This window comes from Protopterus annectens, chromosome 10.part0, assembly GCF_019279795.1.
Source record: "Protopterus annectens isolate FY-2018-M chromosome 10.part0, PAN1.0, whole genome shotgun sequence".
Lineage (NCBI taxonomy): Eukaryota > Metazoa > Chordata > Ceratodontiformes > Protopteridae > Protopterus > Protopterus annectens.
Window position 1 is genome coordinate 152,587,979 of NC_056744.1, and position 24,934 is coordinate 152,612,912.

The 24,934-nt window shown below is 40.7% G+C and overlaps 1 protein-coding gene across 1 annotated transcript in view; it reads right to left on the reverse strand.

The window, feature by feature from the left end:
• The window catches only part of LOC122813016 (actin-related protein 2/3 complex subunit 1A-B-like), a 494,459-nt gene that overhangs the window by 131,805 nt on the left and 337,720 nt on the right, over positions 1-24,934 (reverse strand). Inside the window, exon 6 of the mRNA XM_044085122.1 lies at positions 15,890-16,096. Coding sequence (XP_043941057.1) covers positions 15,890-16,096 — 207 coding nt within the window. The remainder of the gene's footprint in view (positions 1-15,889; positions 16,097-24,934) is intronic.

The following is a 24,934-nucleotide window of genomic DNA, read 5'->3' on the forward strand; positions in this document are numbered from 1 at the left end:
GGTATACAGCACTGGACAGGGGCATGTGCTTGGCTTAACCTGGCCAATGATGGCAGCCTCTGCTGTACAAGTACAAAAATGTGAATGCATTATGAGCCCTCTTGGTAATACAGGTGCATACATCAGCCACCAGTGCTAAGTATAAGTCATTCAGAGATGCTCCTGAGTCCCACCTTGGAGGGTGGCAAAGGCTAAGGAATAGAGGTGTTGAGCAGTTCAGTGGCATGGGGACAGGTAGGATCTGCATTTTAATATGGAAGGCCCCAATTCTTCAAGGGGTGAACTTATGCACTCAGGCCACTGGTATAAGTGTGTTCCTTTGCCATATAGGCAACCAGTAAAAATTAAATGAGATGGGACACAAACAGTCTTCATAATTTTCTGGATGATGGCTCTCTATGGTCAGTTCCGGTCCCGTGGAGACTAGGGAATCCCTTCTCCATCAGAATGGCTCTCTATGGTCAGTTCCAGTCCCATGGAGACTAGGGAATCCCTTCTCCATCAGAATGGCTCTCTATGGTCAGTTCCGGTCCCATGGAGACTAGGGAATCCCTTCTCCATCAGACTGGCTCTCTATGGTCAGTTCCGGTCCCATGGAGACTAGGGAATCCCTTCTCCATCAGACTGGCTCTCTATGGTCAGTTCCAGTCCCATGGAGACTAGGGAATCCCTTCTCCATCAGAGAACAAATCGGTTCAAGACCTGTCAGAGGGGAAATAATAGTCAGCAAAAAATGAAATAAAAATTTCAGGTCTCAGATTCATAAGCTCTGTACTCACCAGGGCTTTGAAAGAGTAACTTTGATTCTTAATGGCTTTCTTGCTCATACTCCCACATATTAACTAAATAGGAAACTTCATGTTTCATCAAGTAATGGAATATAATAGATTACTGGTATGATCCCAGTTATTCTCATCAGGGGTAATATACAATTATCGACCATGGGATATGTAAGTCCAATCTCTAACCAAATGGGATAGGTTAACTCGAGCAGCAAAAGGGAAACCGGTTAGGCTTAAGATGGCCTGCAAGTGCAGCTAGTCTAGTACTTACCTACATATGTACCTATGAACTTTTCAGTAATACTGCCCATGTAAAACACCTAAATTCACATATGATCTGCCTAACCTGCTGTACGGTTTTGTAACAAGCCATGTTGTCTATTACAGTACCCCATACCTATCATTTTCTGATTTTGTTATTTACCTTTACCATCTAGTGCATAGTGTGTTCCCCAAGATACAGACAGATGAGTCAAGGATGAGGAATAATTGCCTAAACTATGTAATTTATTCTGGTTATTAACACAATGGCAGAATATTTTTAAACTTGGGTTGCAACCACAGACCCTGCAACCTGAGCACTGGCCTTCCTTCCACCTTCTCCGATTGACCAGTGATGGCTTGCTAACCACACTCGTACTTCATAGCTTGTAAGAGCTTACTCTTTCAGGCATCTACCATAGACAATATCAAATTTGTTCACCTTTGCGTGCAATCTATATGTGGAAACAGAAAAAGACTCGGAGCTATACAAAGCCTATGTATTCTGAGTCTGTATATCTAATACATGTTGAGTTACAGATTTTCCACTATCTTTATAACACAAAAAATGCATACTAAATTACTGAATTAGTATAATGACGTTTCATAGGTTCATAGGTTCATACTAGGCTATCTGCCCTAGGGCATTTATAAGCCTAGCCCAGAGTTTTGTGGCTTTCACCACCCCTTTAGTTTGAAGGATACTATGCCCATTATTTTGCTGTGCCTCTGTCAAGCAGTGACACTGAGGTTATCCCTGGGGTATACCTGCGATCTCCCATCCATTGGTCAAGATTTCTCTTGAACAAAGCCAGCGAGGTGCTCTGCCTCACATGTACCGGGATTTTGTTCCACAGCGTAGGGAGTCTCTGGGTGATGAATCTGTCCCTCCAGCACGTCCTATTAATAGCCGTGTTGAGGTTTAAGTCTCTTGCCCTTGTAGTTCTGATGGATTTAGATCTTTTGAGGTGAAGCATGTTCATTAATTCTGGGTTGGACATGGCCTTGTATGTCAGGCACAGGTCACCTCTGAGCAGACGGTGACTGAATAGAGCTGGAGTTCCTTCAGTCGGGCAGCATAAGACATATTTTGAGACCCTTTATCCTTTTGGTGAGGAACTTTTGGGGCCTTTCCAATTGCTGCAGGTGTCGGGTCAGATACATTCCGAATGGGGCATTGTACTCAATCATTGGTCTGATGAGTGATGAGTACAGGGGAACGATGACCTCCCTTGATCTAGATGTGAATCCCTTCATGATCATGTGGGCAATGTAGAAGGTCTTCCTAACTACTTTGGCAACGTGAGTGTCAAACAAAAGGTTACTGTCAACCTGGGTCCCCAGATCCCTGATAACCTCTTCTGTGCTTAGTGGATTGCCACCTATATGGTAACTAGGGGTAACCTTGTTTTTCCCGAAGGGTATGACTATGCATTTTTGGCGTTAACTTAGGCCATGGCTCTGGCACCAGTTATCCGTTTCTATGAGACCCTTCTGAAGGATGTCTGTGTCAGATGGGTTTTCAACTATGGTGCCCAGTTTGCAGTCATCTGCAAACTTTGTCAGCCATAATCCTCCTGTGTTTGCTTGTACTTCTGAAAAGTAGATGCCGAACAAAAGTGGGCCCAGGACTGAGCCCTGTGGGACACCACTTGTGACAGGCTTGAGTCTGACATGGCGCCAGCAACTCTGACCCTGTGGGTTCTGTCGCTAGCCAGTTTGCAACCCATCTTGTGACGTATGGGTTTACATTTAAGCTGGTGAGTTTTTCAATGATACCCGAGTGGGGTATTGTGTCGAAAGCCTTTGCCAGGTCAAGGTAGGCTGTGTGGACTGCCTTGCCCTCGTCAATGGCCTTGGTGACTGTTTCAAAAACGTCAACCAAGTTTAAAAGGCATGATCTGCTCTTGACAAAGCCAAACTGGGTTGGATCCAAAATCTGCAAGTCCCCTATGTCTTTATTTATGAGTTCCATTATGATCCTCTCCATAGCTTTGCAGACCAGGCTTGTCAAGCTGATGGGATGGTAGTTTCCGGGTCGGTGGAGGTACCTCCTTTGTGAAGTGGGACCACTGCTGCCGACGCCACTCCTTGGCACGATCCTGAGGTGAGGATAAGATTAAACAGCTGCCCTAACTGCGGGTTTAATTCCTCATTGAGTTCGTGGAGCACACAACCGGGGACACCATCTGGTCCCATGGATGCTGTTTTTTCGCCTTGGAGAGAGCAGTTCTCACCTGAGCATTTGAGATGTTTGGGGGGCTACAATCCTCTGGTATAGATATCTCTCCTTTGGGAATTTGCACTGAACCTGGCAGCCAGTATGTTGGCAATGTCTGTAGGTTCAGTGATTTTTACATCATTTTGAACTAATTCTGAGCATATCTGGGAGTTTCCTCCCAGGTTTCTAACATAGCTAAAAAAGGCCTTATGATTGTCTTTTGAGTCCTTAGCGATTTTTCTCTCAAACTTTGCCTTGGATGATTTTATGACAGATCTCAGTTTTTTAATTATGATGATCAAGGGTGTCTTCCCTTTTACGGATTTTGCTCTATCTTGTAGTAGCTTCCTCCTTTTGTTGTAGAGCTTGTTTATGGCTGGGATCCACCAGACTGGACGCTTGCCTTTGGTACAAAGAGTCTTTGTTTTGTTTGGGATTGCCTGATCCGTGCAGTCCTGGAGGTGCTGGTAGAAGGCATTAGTAAGTGATTCAGCGGTTTGAGTAATGGTTTCCGCTGGCTCGGGGGCCTTGAAAGAGACCACACCAGTCTTTAGAAGTGTGAAGTCGGCTTTTGAGAAGTTCTTCACTGTGAACCACAAAAAGTAGAGATGCAGGCAAAATAAAGAAGACTTGTAACCAAAAGTAAATTTTGCCTAAGACACCACGAAGGAAACTCGCAATCCACTAGAACTCCGTTTATTGTAAGGACAGTAAAAATAACGCTGGAAATCCAAAATACATTTTCGATACACAATCTTCATCAGAAAAGACTAAAACACTCTATATTTAGTTATATATATACTTACTTATTCATTTTTAAGTCTGTTTGGAAAAATTTTATAAACATTGTTTTTCAAGTTAAATTAACAAATCACAAACTGTTTTTTTACTAATTGACACTACTTTCACTAATTGGTCATTATTGGTGTTGGATAGTTAACAGGGTAGGGTATATAATCAGAAGTGATGTTAAACTGAGTGTTTTAGTCTTTTCTGATGATGATTGTGTATCAAAAACGTATTTTGGATTTCCAGCGTTATTTTTACTGTCCTTACAATAAACGGAGTTCTAGTGGATTGCGAGTTTCCTTCGTGGTGTCTTAGGCAAAATTTACTTTTGGTTACAAGTTCTTCACTGTGGTCTTTTTTATCTGGGGTGGGGGCGGGATGTGGACTTCCAGTGAGATTAGTTTATGATCTGATCTCACCAATGATGGGTATACTTCTGGTGTTGAACATTGTGACCCCATGTTCGTGATGATGAGATCTAGTATGTTTTCTCCTCTTGTGGGGATGGTGACTAGTTGTTCCATGGCATTTGAGTTTATGAACTCTAGGAACCTTTGGGCTAGAGTGTTGGGGCTTGAGTAGTGATCCCAGTCTATATTTGGATAGTTGAAATCACCCAGTATGATGGTGTTTGGAGATACATTTATCCCCTCCAGTGTTTTCAAGAATGCTGTGTGAGGTTCCTGAGATTGAGAGGGTGGCCTGTAACATGTTACAAACTGCAGAGCAGTCTTGCCTACGGTTAACTGCACCTGGATGGTCTCTGATGCATCGTGCATTGCCACCAACCTTGAGGTGAGGGTGTCCTTGATGAATATGGACACCCCCCTCCTTTTTTGGTGTTGTCCGGGTTTTGGGGCCGGAACACATGATATGAGGTAAAACCTGACAGTGCCGGGGTGCTCTCAGGAGCCTTGAACCAGGTTTCAGTCACAGCACAGACATCGATGTTCTCCATACTGAGAAGGGCTTCGAGTGCATGCATCTTGAGGGTGAGACTTCTGGCATTGAGCAGCATTACCCTTAGTTTTTTTTCCTTTTTTGTGTTCTAGGGTGGTAGGTTTAGAATTTGAGCCTTGCCTAAAAAAGGCACAATGGGGGTGGCAAGAGCCTTTGCCAAAATCCGGAAGCCCAGGGTGACAGGTGCAAGCCGTCCCTTTAAGCAGCGTGGCTTGTCCAGCATGTCATCCCAGGCAGACAGACATTGAATCCCCTTTGAATGACACCATAGTTTAAGCCAATTATTAAAGCTGATCATCTTGTCTCTGTATTGTGGCATCATTCTTGGTGAAGGTAGGATACTGCTCAAGGTCAGGGTCATACCTGCCTGGGCTACATAATCAGAGAGCTCCTCTATGTCTCTTTTCATGTAGTCCAGGGAGGTACGTCTCAGGTCGTTCACACCAGCATGGACAATGACTGAGTCATACTTGTACCTGCAGTTGAGTGACCTGAGTGCTTGCGTTATGTGGCGGATTCTAGCGCCCGATAGGCAGCTTACTGTGACCTTCTCCTTACTCAATCTGGTGAGTGGGACATCAGTGTGTCTGACTATGGAGTCACCTATGACGAGTGTGTCTGGCATTGTGTTTGGCCTTAAGGGCTGTGACTGTTTGGCACACTGACTCTGTGGTCTATGTGTTGCATGTGCTGTGCCCTGTGGAGGCAGTTGTTTGGGTGTCTGCTTTGGTGGCCTCTGCTGTTTTGGTAGATTTTGATCAGAGCCTCGAGTATGTCTTTGTGTGTTTATGTGTATGATTTGAAGTTGTGATAGTGCTATGTGAGACTGGGTTTGTGGTGTGTGTGGTTACCTTCTCCTCCTGTCTGGTCTTGCCAGTCCTATGTTGAGAGAGCTCAGCCTCCAGTTTGGCTATATAGTTGCATCGCTCACATGTATTTGTGTTTTGTGGGAGAAGGAGAGGGTTGTCTGTGTACATGAGGCAATTGTAACATTGCCTCAATATTCCCAGATTCACCAGCTGAGCAGGAGAGGACACTAGCAACTGATCCCTCGACATGCTAGAAGGAATAGACAAAAACTTTATGTAGATGAGTTTGAAAAAGACTTCGGGGGATGTGGTGTTTTTAGGCTGGTGGGATACTATGTATAATAAAAAGTGCTATATCAGAGTCAAAAGTACTTTAGGAGCAAGTGCTAGGCTTTACAGATAGAGAATAGTCTACTTAGCAATCGAGTAGAGCTGATTTTTTTAGTTAGAGAATAGGCTGGTTAGATTAGCAGTACAGTTCAAGAAGAGCTGTTCTAAGGGAAAAAATGAAGAGTGGACTTTAGGTAGCCCGAATAGTTTAACCTTGATTAACCGCCGCTGCTCTTGTGTGCTCCTGTGGCAACTCTGCGCTAAAGCGTGCTTTATAGCAGGGGCTGGAAAAGGCAGGAAATGACCCAAAATGGCCAATGAACTACAAGTTACTGTCTTAAACCACTCCTCTGAGGACAAACAGGCAGCTCAGTACTCCCCACTCTCACTGGTGAGTAAAGAAACTTCCCCCTGACCAAACAAGGAAAATGGAGAAGTACAGGAACCAAGACAAAGCCCAGGGATCAGCAAAATCTGATCACTGGAACAAACTATTCAGGAAAGTATGGAAAACAAGAATATTTTTTTGTTTTTTTTTCAAGTTTTTTACACAGATAGGACAGAAAACACAATAAATGCTTTGCTTTTCGATTAAATGCTATCAAAAGCTAGTACACTTGAGTGTATTAGCCTGTAGTTTAACTTTTAAGCAAACTTAAACTAGGAAGTGCAACAAACAATTCAAGCTTATAAAAACAGGAAAAACAGGTAATAACTCTATAAAATAGGCAGAAACAGTCGTCGAAAGGCACAAAAGATCGAAAATGCAGAAAAAAAATACTTAGAATCTGGAAAGTTGTCTTTTCTGGTCTCTGCTGCTCTAGGAACTCTGCTGGATACCACGAGGAGCTGTGCTGAGTTCTCTACAGCCAGAAAAGCCCACCAAAGCGTGCTTTATAGCAGGGGGCTGGAAAAGGCAGGAAATGACCCAAAATGGCCAATAAACTACAAGTTACTGTCTTAAACCACTCCTCTGAGGACAAACAGGCATAACATTTTTATTGGCAGCAGAATTGTCCACATTTTCATTTCTTTCTGTTTTGCTGTAGAACTTACAAAATCAGAACCTTGGAAAACTTTTTCTATAAATCATACTGTTAGATAGCTCATTACTGGTACCCCACTATTATTTACTTCCTTCAGTAAATAATAATGTCATCATAGAATTTATGTGAGTTCTCATGATTCTCGTGTGTTTTGCCTTCTGTAATGTATAATTTAAAGAGGTATGACCTATATATAGTGAGTGTATCTTCCTGTATAACAAGCCATACCCTATCAAGTCATGACTTAGCTTTTTCTTGATTTGTGTATTGTTTCTGTGCCAGATAGCCTCCTCAGAGTATAACTCATTAGTTTTATGTAAAATATTGCACTAGGTTCTTAAAGAGTTTATTTTTATTTATTTACTTATTTTACATTTGTTTACCAGGAAAGTCCAACTGGACAATTGTCCTTTTTCACTGGAGGCCCAGGGAGAAAAGCTCCATTTAATTAAGTAACATAGCATAGTACAGTATAACAATAAGTATAAAACAGTGGGATTCATAAACATACATGTACGTATAATACATTGAGAGATTTTGTAAAGTCTTTCTTAGTACTGAAAAATTAATCAGTGACAATAGAGAGTGTAAGTTTGACATCTGAAGTGTTAAATCATGACAATAACATTGAGTTATGGGTAATTGCTACAAGCTATTAGAAGTGATCCTATACAGTTAAGGAAGGAGGCTTCGATGGAGAGTTAGAAGCAGTGTGGAGTTGAGGAGTGTGCTATCCAGGGTAGTTGCGTTTTTAGGGGCTTTTTAAAGTGTATTGTTGAGAGGGAGGTTACTAGTGAGTTTGGTAGGTGGTTCCACAGCTTGGAAGTATAGTTGGAAAAAAGGGATTCACCTGCTGAGTTTTTTGGCCTAGTGATTTGTAGGAGGTGTTTGTTGTTAGAGCAAATGGATCTTGGGACAGAGTAGGGTTGAATGATGTCTCTGAGCACTGGGGTGTTTTCAGGCTGGTGGATAATTTTATGAGCTAAGGTTAGTTGGTTGAAGCATAGCAGCTAAGGGAGTTCTAGCCAATTGAGCTGTTTTAGTGAGTGACAATGATGTGACTTGTAAGAGGCATTAGTGGCAAATTTGGATATTTTATTGTAACAAGCTTCCAGTTTTCCAAGTTTGGTTTTACAGAGATTTGTTAGGATCGGGGAAGCATATAGGAGTGTAGATAGTAGGTGTGTCCTGGCAATTGTAATTTTTGTACTACTTGTTAGAAATTGTTTGTTTCTGTAAAGTAGGCCACGTTTTTTGTGAACTTTTTTAATGGTTTGGTCTATATGTAGGTTGAATTTAAGGGTATTGTCAATTACAGCTCCAAGCAGTTTGGTATGGGTAGGTGGAGTGACCATGGTTTTGTTCTTAGAGAGGATGTGGAAGGTTGTGGGTGGGGGAGTGTTTCTAGAGGGGTAGAAAAGTAGTGGGTTTGTTTTATTGGGATTTAGTATAAGTTGCGAGCTGGTCATCCAGGTTTCGACAGATAGAAAGGAGTCTTGGGCAATGGTTTGAAGTTCTTTGAGGGAGGTAGCAGAGCATATCAAAGTGGAGTCATCTGCGTATTGAATAATGCTGGTATGGGGAGTGGCAGAGGGAAGGTGATTGGTAAAGAGAGAGGATAGAAGGGGTCCAAGGATGGAGCCTTATGGGACTCCTAAACTGACTGGGAGAAGGGGTGAGAGGGATTGTTGCCATTGGACTGCATGTTGATGGTTGGTAAGTAGCTTTGAAACTAGGTAATAGCAGTATGGCTGAGGTTGTGGGAGGAAAGGACTGTAATGAGTTTACTGTGATTGAGCATGTCAAAGGCCTTTGATAGGTCAAGGAACATGGCTGATACAAATTTGGAGTTATTTCTGTGTTGGTTAACTATGTTTGTAAAAGACAGTAGGGCTGTTGTGGTGCTATGCCCAGGACAGAAACCATGTTGGGTAAGGGATAGGAGATTTTGTGAGAGGAGGTATTTCATGAGTTGAAAGTGTACTACTTTTTCCAGGATTTTAGATAAGGGTGAAAGAATGGCAATGGGGTGATAGTGAATTTGCGTGAGCTACCACCTTTGTGAAGTGGTAAAATATGAGAGATTTTCCATATAGTGCGGACATATGCTTCTGTTATTGATCTATTTATAAGTATGGTATTTGGGTAGGAGATTGTTTCTGCTGCAATTTGTAGGTATTCTGCAGGGAGATTGTCGGCTGCTAATGTGGTTGGTTTTATTTTTTTTTAGTAACCTTTTATATGATGGAGAATGGGTTTAATTGGCTGGTGGAGTTATGAGGGGTTATAATATGGTTAGGGTGGGGGGTTAGGATTGGATTTAATTTGGTTGTTAATTAGAGTTTGAATAGATTCAGTGAAGTAAGTGTTAAAATGGGTAGCAACATTATCATGGTTGTAAGTTGTTTTTGGAGTAGGAGTAGTACTTTTACCTGGTTGCAATAGGTTGTTAACTGATGTCCAGAACTTTTGTGGGTTTTTCTGATATTTTGTATGCATGTTTAGTAGTAGTTGCATTTGTCGAATTTAATTAGTTTTTTAACTTTGTTTTGAAGTTCTTAAAAATGTTGTTTAGTAGTGCTGGTTTCGTTCTTATGGAACTGCAACCAGGCCCTGTCTCTGGTGTTGAGTAGGGTTCTAGTTTCCTTTAATAGCCAGGGAGCATAATTTGATTTGACTCTAATGTTTCTAGGTGGTGCATGGGTGTTGAGAATGTCAAGGAAGGTTTTGATGAAGGAGAGTACATCATCTAAGGGCAGTTGTTTGAGATTTTTCCAACAGCAAGTTTTAAGGGCAGAAATTAAATGATTGGAATTAAAGTATTTTTTTGTTTGTTTCTAACTGTATGATAGATAGTTTGATGTGTTGAGTGGATGCAGTCTCCTAGGCGAAAGGTTGAGCAATGGTTACCCATGTTGTCAGGGAGGCAGCCTCAGTGGGATGATAGGTGAGGAGAGTTAACTAGAGTCCAGTCTAGAATGAATTTATGATTAGAAGTGTTATCAGTTCTGCTGGGAATTGTGATGAGTTGGGCAAAGCCATACAGGTTAATATGTGTTTTTGGAGATGGAGAGGAGCAGAGGGGCCAATCAATATTAAAGCCTCTCATGAGAATGGTTTCTTGAGGGAGAGATGTGGCACACCATAGTAGTAAGTTCTCAAGTGTGGCAATGGTGTTGCCTGGTGGGGTGTATCCACCTATGACATTAAGGTGTTTGCTGGTGTTAATTGTTAATTTAGCTAGAATTAGTTTGGCATTAGCTATGTTTGAGATGGAGGAGTCAATGAGGTCAAGTGAAAGGTGGTCTTTATATAAGATAGCTACACCTCCACCTTTTTTATTTGTTCTATCCTTTCGTAAGATATTGTAACCTGGGAGAGTGATTTCATTACTGTTGATATTGGGTTTTAGCCATGTTTCTGTTAAACTGACTATTTCAGGGGAGTAGTTGGATATTACGGCATGTAGATTGTGTGTTTTGTTAGATATGCTTCTTATATTTATGTTGAGGAGTAGGAGGGATGAGTTTTGTTTCCTTTGGTGGAGTAATGTGAGGTTAGGTTGCGTTGAGTGAGGAGGTGAGTAATGTGTGGAAGTTGGGCCAGGGTTTGGGTGGATGTCTCCTGCCAGCTTTAATTGTTTGGATAAGTAATAAAGGAGTTTGGAGAGCTTATATACAAGATTGGAGTACCTAAGAGAGGTTGAGAATTTGGTTACTTGTAGATGGTGTTTGAGTGAGTGATAGTCAATAATAGTAGTTTGGAAAAGGGTAGAGGTGATGGGAAATTGTTGAATATGGAGTGGGTTTGGTTGTGTTGAGGTTTGACAGGGTGGGGGTATTGTATGAATCAGAGTAATATTATATGAGAAAAGGCTATATAACAGGAGTAGCAGAGACATGGAAGTAAACAGGAGTAGAATCCATTTTAAGCAAGCCATTCTGAGGAGGTTGCTATAAGTGTTCTAGTAAGTGGATGTGGGGATTAACAGTGGTGGTTGCTATGGTGATGGAAAGGGGAGTACTTATTTTAATTATGAAATTTGGGAAGGAGTTATGTGATTGGTGGGTGGTTGGTGGGTGTGGCTGTGGTTAGGTATAAGTCTACATTATGTGGGAGTGGGTGGGAATTGGGGGTAGGGTAGGGGAGCGGAGTGAGCCTGGAGTGCGAACGGAGAGGGCTGAAACCACAAGGCCAGCAGCGGTGTAGAGGAAATACTATCACCAATGCAGACTTGAGACAGGTAGGATAACCTATGTGAGACTGTCTGCTGCAACTCTTAACCTGAATAAGCTATATCACGATGGAGTAGACTGTTAAACAGAAAACAGTGTAGACCAGGTGAGGAAATGATCAGGTATCTATGGGAAGGACCAGTCTATGGGGTGGGTTTAGTAGGTGACTGGCATCTGGGATGTGCACTAGCTGTACAGAAGTTGTTCAAAGCTTAACAAAAACTTTTAAGTTAGTTGGTTCAGAAAGCATACACTATTATAGGGAATACAGCTTGAAGGTCACAGGAGTTTTGGTAGCTTTGCTGGTGGTGGCTGTTAGGTTGCTAGCCCTTACTGGTTGTGAGCTTCATGTAGGGTACTCACTGCACAAGGAGAGTGGAAATGAAATAGGGAGAGAGAAAGAAGCATTGGTAGGTAAATACAGAAGTAGGTAACATGTTTATAGGGGAATGGCAAAGAGGGTAAAATATGAGTTAAGGACATGAAGTAGAGAGAAGGTAGAATTCAGTGAAGGGAAATAGGAGAGGTAGCCTGGTTAGGCTGTGAAGGAGGGAGAGGGGTGGAATAAGTAAGAATTACTCTAAGGCAGTGCAGCAGTGTATAAGATGAGAATGGTAGCATAGATAACTCAAAAATACAGTCAGTAAGCCCTCGTAACGGTAATCAATGAGAAAGGACAAGTGTTTCTGACTAAGCAATACAGTTAAATAGTAGAACAGTATATAAACAAACATAACCTATAGGTAATTCAAGTAAAGCTACACAACATTTCTGAAAATATCTATAGGTAATTCAGTAAAGCATAACAACAATTGTTAAAATATGTCTAACAGCTGCTAACATATGTTTCTTAACACTAAAGGCATGAAACAACCCTCTACAATTGTTGAAATGCCTCTCTAACAGCTGCTAACGCGTGCTTCTTAACAGTAAAGGCATGAAATGGCACTCTACAATTGTTAAAATATCTCTAACAGCTGCTAACAAGCATTTCTTAACTCTATGCACTATGATAAGATTTCATTAGCACTACTTCAAGCACAAGGATATGTGTGTAACCATGAATTACAAACAGTGGGGCAGTAGATACAAATATAACCTGTAGGTAATGACGCAAAATGCAAAACAGCAATAGTTACAGTATCTCAAAGAGCTGTTATCTTGCGTTTCCTAACAGTATAGGCATTAACAGCAATTTACTCCGTGTGTTAGGGCGAGATTATTTAAACTCATGCCAATGAAATAAACAGACTCGTCTATGTGATTTCGGTGAGCGAAATCAAATTGGGTTATAATACAACCGATTTATCATTAAACTAAGCAGAATTACCTTGATTATTATAAACGTTACAGATTTGTATCTATAATGCGTTGGTACCCAGCGTTAAATAGCTACCGTACTTAACGATGCAGATTATAGCGCGTTCTATCGTTATACAGCTCAACAGTTCACATAAGGCAATGTCATACAGCAAAACTATCATACATTCTAAGTGTGTGTGTCTTTCGGCTTTTCCCGGTTAGGGGTCGCCACAGCGGAACTCCGGTCCGGTAATGATTGGCAGTCGATTTTTACGTGCCGAGTTGCCAGCTCTGACACACAACCTTCAACGAAGGCAGGCCCATTCACGCATGTCTCCAGACGGAAGACGCTCTAACTGAGAATCGAACGGGACAACGTCTTATTGTCAGGCGATAGCAGTACCGCAGCACCACCACCATCTAAGTATATGTTATTTTAGCAGTAGATATTTTAAATTAATCTTACTTGGTAAGCACACAACGCCAGCAGACCTTGTTAGGTGGTTGCTGCGTCTTTCAACTTTTCCCGGTTTGGGGTCGGAATTCCGCTGATTGGCAGTAGATTTTTATGTGCCGAGTTGCCGGCCGTGACGCACAACCTTCAACGAAGGTACGCCCATTCACGCATGTTTCCGCACAGAAGACGTTCTAGCTGAGAGTCGAACAGAAAAGCATCTTACTGTGAGGCGACAACACTACCGCAGCACCACCACCGCAGTGCTAATATTTAAATGGCGCCAGAGCAGTCAACCTCACTGCTCTGTTATGTTACGGGCAAAGCTGTGTTATGTTTCAGGCAAAGCAACTATTCACAGATGAGAACCACGGAGAATAGCTCTTACAATACTAAAATATACGTAAAGGCAAAGTTGAACAAAAACATAAAACAACAAACTGGATCAAGAAATCAAACATATTTTTATTTATTTAACATTTGTTTACTGGGAAAGTCCAACTTGGAATGAAGCAAATTTTCAGTGGAGAAACACTCCAGATGCATGTCTTTGAAATGTGGGAGGAAACAGGAGTACCCGGAGAAAACCCACACAAACACAGGGAGGGTATGTAGACCTGTACATAAGGCACCTCAACCGAGAATCAAACCAGAGAACCCTTTGCTGTAAAGTGACACTGCTACCGTTGCACCACTTTGCCATCCAAATTCATATAGGTAAGATGTGCACATGATCACAAATTCTTTGTACATGTGTATAGTTCTATTCAATGTCAAAATGGCATAGGAAGCTGAAACAATACTTACTCCAACACTACCAACCACCATGTTCTGTATTGTAGAATCAGGATGGAATCTATGAGGAAAGTTATGTCACTTGGAAAGGTGTGACTTTACTGTGGTGAAAGAAATAATAGTGTCACTGTAGGAAAGCAGTAACTATGCCCATTTTAGCCGTAATTCGTGAGCAATGGCTGAATATACTGACTACATGGCCAGATGATGAATACTGTTTGACTGACTACTAGCAAGTAGATACTAACAAAAGTACCTCACCAAAAGGATCAAGGGTCTCCAACATATGTCTTATTCTGCCAGACTAAAGAAACTTAAGCTCTATTCAGTAGCATACCACCTGCTCAGAGGTGATCTCTGCCTGACGTACAAGGCCATGTCCAATCAGGATCTGATGGACATGCTCCACCTCAAAAAATCCAAATCTATCAGGACCACGAGAGCTAAAGACTTAAACCTCGGCACAAGTATGAATAGGACATGCTGGAGGGATAGATTCATAACCCAGAGGCTTCCCATGCTTTGGAACAGGATCCCAGTTCGTATTAGGCAGAGCCCCTCACTGACTCTCTTCAAGAGAAATCTTGATGAGTGGATGGGAGATCGTAAGTTTACCCCAGGGGTCACATCTGTGTCACTGCTAGACAGGGGCACAGTAAACTAATTCTATTATATAAGGGGACCTTCATTGTGTCACTACTAGACAGAGGCACAGTATTCTAGATTTATTCTGTACATTTTTGTACCATTTCATGGGGTGGCAAAAGCCACATCACTATGGCTAGGCTTACAAATGCCCCAGGGCAGATAGCCTAGTACTATACTATGAAACTAAATCACAGTGAAATTTAGAAGAGAGGTGTACTTTGCTTTAGAATTATATCTCATCAGTTGGATTCCCTAACTCAGGGACACTCAGCAGGCAACACCTTTTTGAATTTTACTCAAGTGCAAACACAAGAACCTTTTAGCTTGGTTTGAAAACTGAATTTGTAATGGGGAGTTGTTCTACACAGCCCTCACTGCACAGGACTTCACTGTTTACACAATCTTTATTGAAATAATTAACTCTATAGTCAGCATGCCACAGGAAAAGAAGAATTTCCCCTGCAGTGACCTTCATTTGAAAAAGTGTATTTCTAGACCATGTGTCAGTCACCCCAGCAGGATATCACTGATCAACTTCATATGCACTGTCAAACTCAGGACAGCTATGTATACTACAATGACCCAAATAATGCATGGAGCCTTGACATTTTGCAGTCTTATGGTCATTCAGTCATTAATTGACAAATTCACTCATTCATTCATTCTCTGATAGCAGCTTTTTCCATTTCAGGATAATAGGAGAGAGAGAGAGAGACAGCCTATTCTGGCATTCAACAGGACAATAGGACACCAGCCTTTCACAGGAGACACACACACACACACACACACACACACACACACACCATGCATATTCATGTGCAATTTTATCTTTGGAATGTAGCAGAAAACCAGAGCAGCTGGTGAATAAAAAAAACATACGTGGCAGCCAAGAAAGACAGAAAGGCACTGTAAGGTAGCAGTGTTACCTGCTTCAACATAGTGTGACATCCTAGAGACTTACTGCATGAACTAATTCAAGAATTTTAGCGTTACCTTAACAGAAATTCTGCACAACATTCTATCTCTTTTACCTGCTCATTTTGACAAAAACCTTTCTTGTAGCTTATCTATAAATGTCTAGTCACAGTGGAAAATAATGGCACACATTTAGATAGCTGTCTATATAAATCAACAGTGACTGAACTTTTGCTTGTATGTCACTAACATTATTAGTAGAAGGATCGAAGATTCTGATATTCTGCACCCACTGTCACATGGCAATTCATTTTATTGTTTCCAATTCTGTATGACACTTACTGTTTCTCCTTGGCAGCATCAGCTACACATACTGTGCTACTATGGGACACCCAGGCAAGGCAGTCTCCACTCGGGGAGAAGCAAACATCATGCACCCATCCTCCATTCTCTCCCTTTTCAAACAGAATCTCTCCAAAAGGCATCTTTGTGCCCCATGGCGTTGAAGAGGGCTTGTCTTCAATCTCTTTAACGTAAGCAGAGTAAACTCTAGAGATTTAAATGCAAAAATATAACAATGTCAGTTTCTATGGAATCCATTCACATAGCTTTAATCTGGCTCTTAGTAGGGCAGAAATAACATTAAGGAACAGGAGAAATGTTGTTTTGATGTTGTGTATTTTTGGAAAAACAGCCCATTACAATGCAATACACTGCAATACAACCCATCAAAATATACTTATTTTCTATACTGTTCAGCAATTAGTAAAGGATACCATACATGGCACAGTGACAATATTTAAATTGCTGAAGCACGTTTGGTAGAGACTGGAGTCTGGAAGATCAGATGGGCAGCCCATCAAAGTGATATAAATTACCCCAAGTTTTTGGTTACTTCAAAATTACTTATTTTAGTTACAATAGGTGCAGATAACACAGCTATTTGCTGGGGCGGGGGGTTCTTTTGTACCCCTCTCTCAAAATTACTTTATCATGTTGCAGAATCTTTCACATTTGATTGACGGTGTTTTATGTTGCATGTTGACGTAGTATAATAAATCCAAACAAGAAAAAGTATGCAGTACTGACAAACCATAAAACAAATATAAAATGAATAATGCAAAGATGGTACAGTAAACTGGATATAGTCTCACGCATTGTGGCATTTTATAGCCTTGCTCAACGACATCTGTTATGTTAGGCAAATGTAATAAAGTACAGCCAACTATCACCAAGATTAGATGCACAGGTTTTCTGCTCCTGCTCAAATTCAACATGCTTTATTACCTTTCCATTTGAAAATGTTCAGCTACGTCCTTTATCATTTCTTTTCTTGCATTGGCCTCATCTTCTGACACTGTATGGAAGTGCTGCTACAGATTATTGTTAGTATTTGTTCCCTATTTCGCTATCACTTATATATATATATAGAGAGAGAGAGAGAGAGAGAGACACACACACTTAGCAATACATGCTAAGCAGACATAACACAATTCCACAGGCACTGCAAAATGCATATTAACAAATATAATTTTGTGATTGATGTCTTATAATGTTCACAGTTGAAATATACTTTAAATTTTAATTCTATTATATGTAACAAATAGAGCAAGAGGGAAAGAGAGAATGAGTCTATTCTGGTCTTCTCTTGTCTACTTATGTGGCAAGAAAATGAGAATGAAAAAGGACACCATAAAAAGACTTGATAACACTATCAATAACTTTTTCATTCCTTAAAATATTCAGAGAGTAATCTTTTCAGTACAAATGCAAGCAGTTAAAAGGAAAACAGCCAGAAAAGAACATTTCTATATCACACACAGTTAGTTAGCTGGATTCTTTTAGATGGTGAAAATCAACATAAGACTTACCACAGAGGCTTGTGCCATATTCTGCAGCATTGATTGTGATAATGGTGATGGTGTTAGTCAGCAAGACCTAGAAAAACATTCCACACTCTTGGAGTTATTGTGTTTAATGCAACCACTGTATGGCCATTAATGTTAGGGAATATCATTAATTATTTCTCTGATTGCCATTTAATCCATTTCAGAGTGAACTGGAAAATTGAGTCTTTCCTGGAAATCAGTGGGTGCAAGGCAGAACAAGTAATTCTGAATATGTCACCAGTGTAGTGTAGGATGCACACACATACGCACACACACACACACACACACACACACACACACACACACACACACACACACACACACACACACACACACACATACACACACACATGCACACATGTTCTCAGTCATGTAAAATTTGCAGGACTGTCAATTCACATCATGACATAACTCTGAGATCCGGGAGAAAAACATCACATGTAGACCCTACAGAGATGACATCCTAGCCAAGAACCAGACCAGAGATCAATGCACCACAAGGCAACAATGCTAATGATTACTATGGCACTCAATAGGTTCGCCAGTAATACCTCCTGTCATTCCTACAATGCAGGCTTCACCCACAGCAGAGGCTTTTGTTTCTTCTTCTTGTGATAATAAGCTGTGCTACGTGGAAAGATTCAAATGACCACATGTACTGCCATTTGACAAGACAATGAACTGTTTGTCTTCTCATTTTTTCACTACTCTCACTCTTACATAGCTACTACATCATAATGTCACTATGCAATAAATGGAGAAGAAAGTACAGAATTATAATAATAATAATAATAATAAGGACTGAAGATTCCACATTATACAAGCCCATGTTCTTTACTCAAGATCTAATCATTCATTTCTGTGACTCAACTTCAGACTCTCTTAAGGCTTGAAGATACCATAGCTCTCATTTTGCTGGATTTCCTGGAATTTCACAAGTCACACCTCTCATTATAGAGCCTCGGTTTTTGTATTTTGCAACCTCCCTTCTTGAAGCCAGGCAAGGGATACATTTATTACTTTTACCTTTACCTTCAGACTAAATGCATCTGGCATCATCAAATGAATCCTTTATGAGGTTGACTTTTACCATCTAAACAAGGAATCCAGGTAACTAAGTGGTTTAATAAAGGGAACTTTGGATGTTGCCCCTTTAGATCTGGTTATTTTTTTCTTATTTTTATTTTTTTCTGGTTATTTTTTCCACTTTATTCAAAATGATGTGTAATAACAGTACTAACTAATTATACAATTATATATATTTTTATAGATTGTTTTTAGGGTTCTTATACACAGACCTGAAGAAGTCTAGAAGGACGAAAGCGATCTTTGTTAACAATAGGATACGAAAATAGAAATTGATTTTTACATGCAAAATGTATATGTATATATTTATATATATTTTTTGATTGCCAAATGAACTAAGGTTGATATATTTCCAGCCATGTAGTACATTGTCTTGGATAAAATCACAGACTTAATAATCTACTTAATAATCTGGTTAAATAAGAGGTACCACATCATTATAAATTTTATTTAAAGTACATAAGGGTTATATATTATTATGGCAGCTACTAAGTAGGGCAGGACCAGCTCGAATGTCACACTGATGGGGGAAGGGATGTGAATTTAACGTGTACCAATAACACTTTGTTTTACAGCATAATAAACCACCCCCATGCCTGATAAAAAGTATTATATATTTAGAAAGCTTGTGAGGAAATTATTACTCTATTTTTGTTTTACTTGGATCGCTTGTCTGTGTACTTAATAAAGGATTTTCTACTGGAAACAGACTGCCTGCCTTGCTTGGATTACTTTCGAATACTTAGTAATGCAGTACAATTATATATTTTCTATTATTATTTTTTGTTTTGGTTTGCACCTGAGACCCCTGGGCTTTTGGATATTGGCAAAGGCTCTTGCTACCCCCATAGTGCCTTTTTTAGGCAAGGCTCAAAAGACAAACCCACCTCCATAGGTATCACAAGGAATAAGAAACTAAGAGTAATGCTACTCAACGCCAGAAGTCTAAACCTCAAGATGCACACACTCGAAACTCTCCTTAGCGTGGAGAACATCGATATCTGTGCAGTAACAGAAACTTGGTTCAAGGCTCCCGAGAGCACCCCAGCACTACCAGGCTATACCTCATACCATGCTTTTCGGCCCCAAAACTTGGACCGAACCACAAAAGGGGGGAGAATATCAATATTCGTCAAAGATACCCATACCTCCAGGTTGGTGGCACAGCACAAAGCATCAGAGACTATCCATGTGCAACTAACAGTGGGTAAAACTGCCTTCCAGTTTATAGCCTGCTACAGACCACCCTCCCAAACCCAGGAACCCCACTTGGCTTTCCTGAGAACACTGGAAAATATGAAGGTCTCTCCAAACACCATTATATTGGGCGACTTCAACTACCCAAACATAGACTGGGAGCATTACTCTAGCTCCAACACCCTAGCCCAAAGGTTCCTAGAATTTATAAACTCAAATGCTATGGAACAACTTGTTACCACTCCCACAAGAGGGGAAAAGATACTGGACCTGATCATCACCAACATGGGGACTCTATGCTCCAGACCAGAAGTGTATCCCTCACTGGTAAGATCAGACCATAAACTAATCTCACTGGATATTCACATCCCAACCCCACCCCCTGCCCAGAAAACCACAGTGAAAAATTTCTCTAAAGCAAATTTCACACTCCTCAAAACTGAGGTGGAATCCTTCAAAGCCCCCGGGCCTGTGGAAAATACGGCCCAGACTGCAGAATCCTTTATAAACGCATTCTATGAACACCTTCAGGAATGCATGGATCATGCAATCCCAAATAAAACCAAGACCCAATCCTCCAAAGGCAGACGTCCTGTCTGGTGGACCCCAGCCATAAACAAACTATACAATAGAAGGAGGAAGCTACTACATGATAGAGCAAAATCCCAAAAAGATAAGGCATCTCTGATCAGTATTAACAAAAAACTACGGGCACTCATAAAATCGTCTAAGGCCAGCTTCGAGAGAAAAATTGCACAGGACACTAAGGATAATCACAAGGCTTTCTTTAGTTATGTTAGGAACCTGGGTGGGAATTCCCAGATATGCTCAGAATTAGTCCAAAATGACAAAAAATACACTGAACCCACAGACATTGCCAACATCCTAGGTGACAGGTTCAGCACAAACTCCCCCCCCCACCAAAAGGGCAAATATCTATCCCAGCAGAGTGCTGCCCCCCTGACATCTCAGATGCTCAGGTAAGAGCCACCCTCTCCAAAGCAAAAAACACAGCATCAATGGAACCAGACGGTGTCCCAGGCTGTATCCTACATGAACTCCAAGAAGAGCTAAACCCAAACATAAAACTACTGTTCAATCTCAGCCTTACTACAGGATATGTACTCAAAGAGTGGCGTACAGCAACAGTGGTCCCTCTCCACAAAGGTGGTACCTCAACGGATCCTGGAAACTATCGCCCCATAAGCCTGACTAGCTTGGTCTGCAAAGCTATGGAAAGGATCATCATGGACCTCATAAATAAAGATATTGGGGACCTACAGACACTGGATCCTACCCAGTTCGGCTTTGTTAAGGGAAGATCCTGCCTCTTAAACCTGGTTGATTTCTTTGAAACAGTCACTAAGGCCATTGACGAGGGGAAGGTGGTCCACACAGCCTACCTGGACCTCGCAAAAGCCTTCGATACAATACCCCACTTGGGCATTATAGATAAGATCACCAGCTTAAATATAAACCCCTATGTCACTAGATGGGTTGCAAACTGGCTCAAGGAGAGAACCCACATGGTTAGAATTGCTGGAGCCATGTCAGACTCCAAACCAGTTACAAGTGGCATCCCACAAGGCTCAGTCCTGGGACCTCTCTTGTTCGGTATATATTTCTCGGAGGTACAGGCCAACATGGACGGACTGTGGCTGACCAAGTTCGCAGATGACTGCAAACTGGGCGCCACAATCGACTCTCCAGCCGACACAAGCATCCTCTAAAAGGGCCTCATAGAAACAGACAACTGGTGCCAGAGCCATGGCCTCAAGCTAAACGCCAAAAGTGTATTGTCATCCCCTTTGGCAAAACAAAGTGCCACAAATTACCACATAGGTGGTAATCCATTAAGTACAGAAGAAGTAATTAGGGACCTGGGGACCCAAGTTGATAGCAATCTCTCATTTGACAACCACGTGGCCAAAGTGGTTAGAAGAACATTTTATATAGCCCACCTAATCATGAAGGGATTCACATCTAGATCAGGGGAGGTCATCATGCCTCTTTACTCATCCCTCATCAGGCCAATAATTGAGTACAATGCCCCTTTTGGGATGTACCTTACCAGACACCTGCAGCAACTGGAAAGACCCCAAAAGTACCTCACCAAGAGGATCAAAGGGCTCAAACAGATGCCATATGCTGCCCGGTTAAAGAAACTCCAGCTGTACTCAGTGGCATACCGCCTGCTCAGAGGCGATCTGTGCCTGATGTATAAAGCCATGTCCAACCCAGAATTAATGGACATGCTGCACCTCAGAAAATCCAAATCCCATCAAGCTACGCCCCCGAGAGACTTGAACCTCAGCACTGAAATAAATAGGACATGCTGGAGGGACAGATTCATAACCCAGAGGCTCCCTTCACTCTGGAATAAAATTCCAGTCCAGGTTAGGCAGAGTCCCTCACTGACTCTCTTCAAGGGGAATCTTGATGAGTGGATGGGAGATCGTAGGTTTACCCCAGGTATCACTTCTGTGTCACTGTTAGACAGAGGCACAGTATACTAACCTCGAAAAAGGGCATAGCAAAATTAATTTAAAATGGGTGGCGAAAGCCAAACACACTCTGGCTAGGCTTATAAATGCCCTAGGGCAGATAGCCTAGTATAAACCTATGAACCTATGTTAAATAAACAACCATGTATATTGTCAGACCCTATGGAAGAAGTATTTTTGATCTAAGAAAACACCTTCAGTACATGTCCCTTTGTGATGATAGGGATTTTAAGGGATTCAGGGATATATGAACTTTGGATTAAAGTCATTGGGGCAAAATTAGCACTGAATTTGTTTGTTAGCATATTGGCGATGTATATTTGGTCAGAGTAGGTGATGCCATTTTAAATAAGTATAGAACAATGTGGGTTGTTGTTCCTTAGTTTCGTAATTCAGTCAAAGAAGAATTTATAATTGATAATTGTCCTTAGTTTCAAATCCAAACCTATGTTAATGGGCTGCTGTCATAGACCTAACTGTATTTTCCAGGTTTTTAGCAATCTTTCTTATATTAATCTTGATATGAGTGTTTTTTTTTTTTTTTTGGCTCTGAGATATAAATTATTGTAAAGATTATTTACGTTTGTGGACTACAAAGGCTATTTGTTTTTGAATTTCCCATTATATTTTACTCTGATTGGGAATGCCAGATCTATACATCTATCTAAATGAGTATAGAACTCATTTGTAAATCTCCTATTGTGGAAATGCTATGGCTTCTGCTGCCACGACTGAATTTTGAGATATTGTCACAGAATTTGATGAGGTTAGTACATTTAAAATCCTTAAATTTCATAATATTTGATGCAGGAGTCTTAGATATTTTGAAAGTTCTGATTCTGTTTTTGATTGTGATTCTTTCAGCATGCCAACAGAAAGTCAGAAAATATAATATCATTGTTCAGTTGCCTCTATATTCTCAAGCCAATCATGATATTCACTTTATATATAATATATGCATATATTGCATTTTGTCATTCACTCTGTATATGATGTCATATACTGTATCTATTGTGTTTACCCTGGGATGAGACTGAAATAGGTCCAAACAAATTTAGCATAAATTAAAATAAAATAAGATGAAAGTTAATAGTTTGTCTCCAGACTTAGCCAGGAAAGGAGATATATGGGTTATAGTGCATTAAGTTGCTATATTTGTAAGGACTAAATTGAGAACGTTATGTCCACTAGTGAGTTTGTTAACTATTTGGTGTAGGGAGCTTTTGTTTATTAAATTTAAGAATGTCTGAGCATACCCTATGTTGGAGTTATAAGTACTCCAGTTTACTGAGGGGTAGTTAATGTCTTACAAAATAACAGAGGTCTTATTAATAGAGATTTCATAGAGTTCATTTATGATTTTCAGGGGTCATAGTGTGTCTTAGACTTCAACCTGATAGTTGGTTCTGTTTATGTTGATTTGGAGTCTAACAAATTCGGTTTGGTGGTCTCTAGGAACCTGTTTGTATGTGATATGATCCTTAAATACAGAGACCCCACCACAGCTGTCATCAGGTTTGAAGTCATAATCGGCACAAAAAAACAGATATTGACAGAGTGTTTTCTTTACGTTTAAACCAAGTCTTACTAATTACACAAATATAGATGCATTCCAAATGTAGAAGAGCCTTAGGATTGGAAAATTTGTTATAGAGGCTTCTAGCATTGAGCAAAGTCATCTTAATGTGATTCCATCTTGGGTTTGATGTTTTATTTACATTTGAATGTCCATCAGATGGACTCTGCCTAAACAAAGGCACTATGGTGACAGCTGTGGCTTTAGCCAGCCTTTACAAAGCAAGTTGCACTGTCAAACATTTCATCCAATGTGGATACATACTGGATAACCCTGTAATTACACCAAATATTTAACCGATTGTTTAAGCCACTCACGTTACCTTTGTAACTAGGCATCCTTCTTGGAGAGGGAAGGATTCCACTCAGGAACATCGTCTTGCCTATATTTGTTACATGCATGTACAGTTCTGCTATATCTCTTTGCTCACTCCTCAAGGTTTTGCTTCCCAAGTCATTCACTCCATATGGATTACTGCCAAATTGTAGTCAGACTTGTCAGGTGAAAGGGTCTTTAGAACCTTTGAAATTTCAGAGATCTTGGCACCTGAAAGACAACTCACCATTGCCCTCTCTTTATCCAGACTAGTGAGTGCACACCCTCTGTACCTAACCATGCAGTCATCAATTTGTAAAACAGTGTGGTTTGGTGTAGCAGATGTGAAGTGATTAGACTCTTGGTGATCCTTTGCTAAAAGTGTGCCTTAAGATGAGATGCTGGATTTGTATAGAAACCTAGTCCTCCTAGATCTAGGAGGCTTTGGTAAGGACATTTTTTACAGCCTCAGTGTAATATAGTAACATTGTGGTGGTAGTGTGTGTTGCACAGAGGTCATTTTTTTGAGTGTGTGAGAGGGAAGCCACAAGAGTAGTTAAATATTTATACTTCTTGCAGACAGAATTATTTATGTTCAGCAAAAGATCATTATCTGTTAGCATAAGGCAGTTGTTACACTACTTGAGTATACCAAGTGCTAAGAGGTTAGCAAAAGAAGGGAAACTAGCAGGCTGACTTTTCATTTTTGTCCTGTGATTCAGGGAATTATATTACAATTACACAGAACAAAAACTATATGTAGCTATATGACTTCATTTATAGAGGGATATAACTAAGTGGATCTTTTATGGAGGGATAA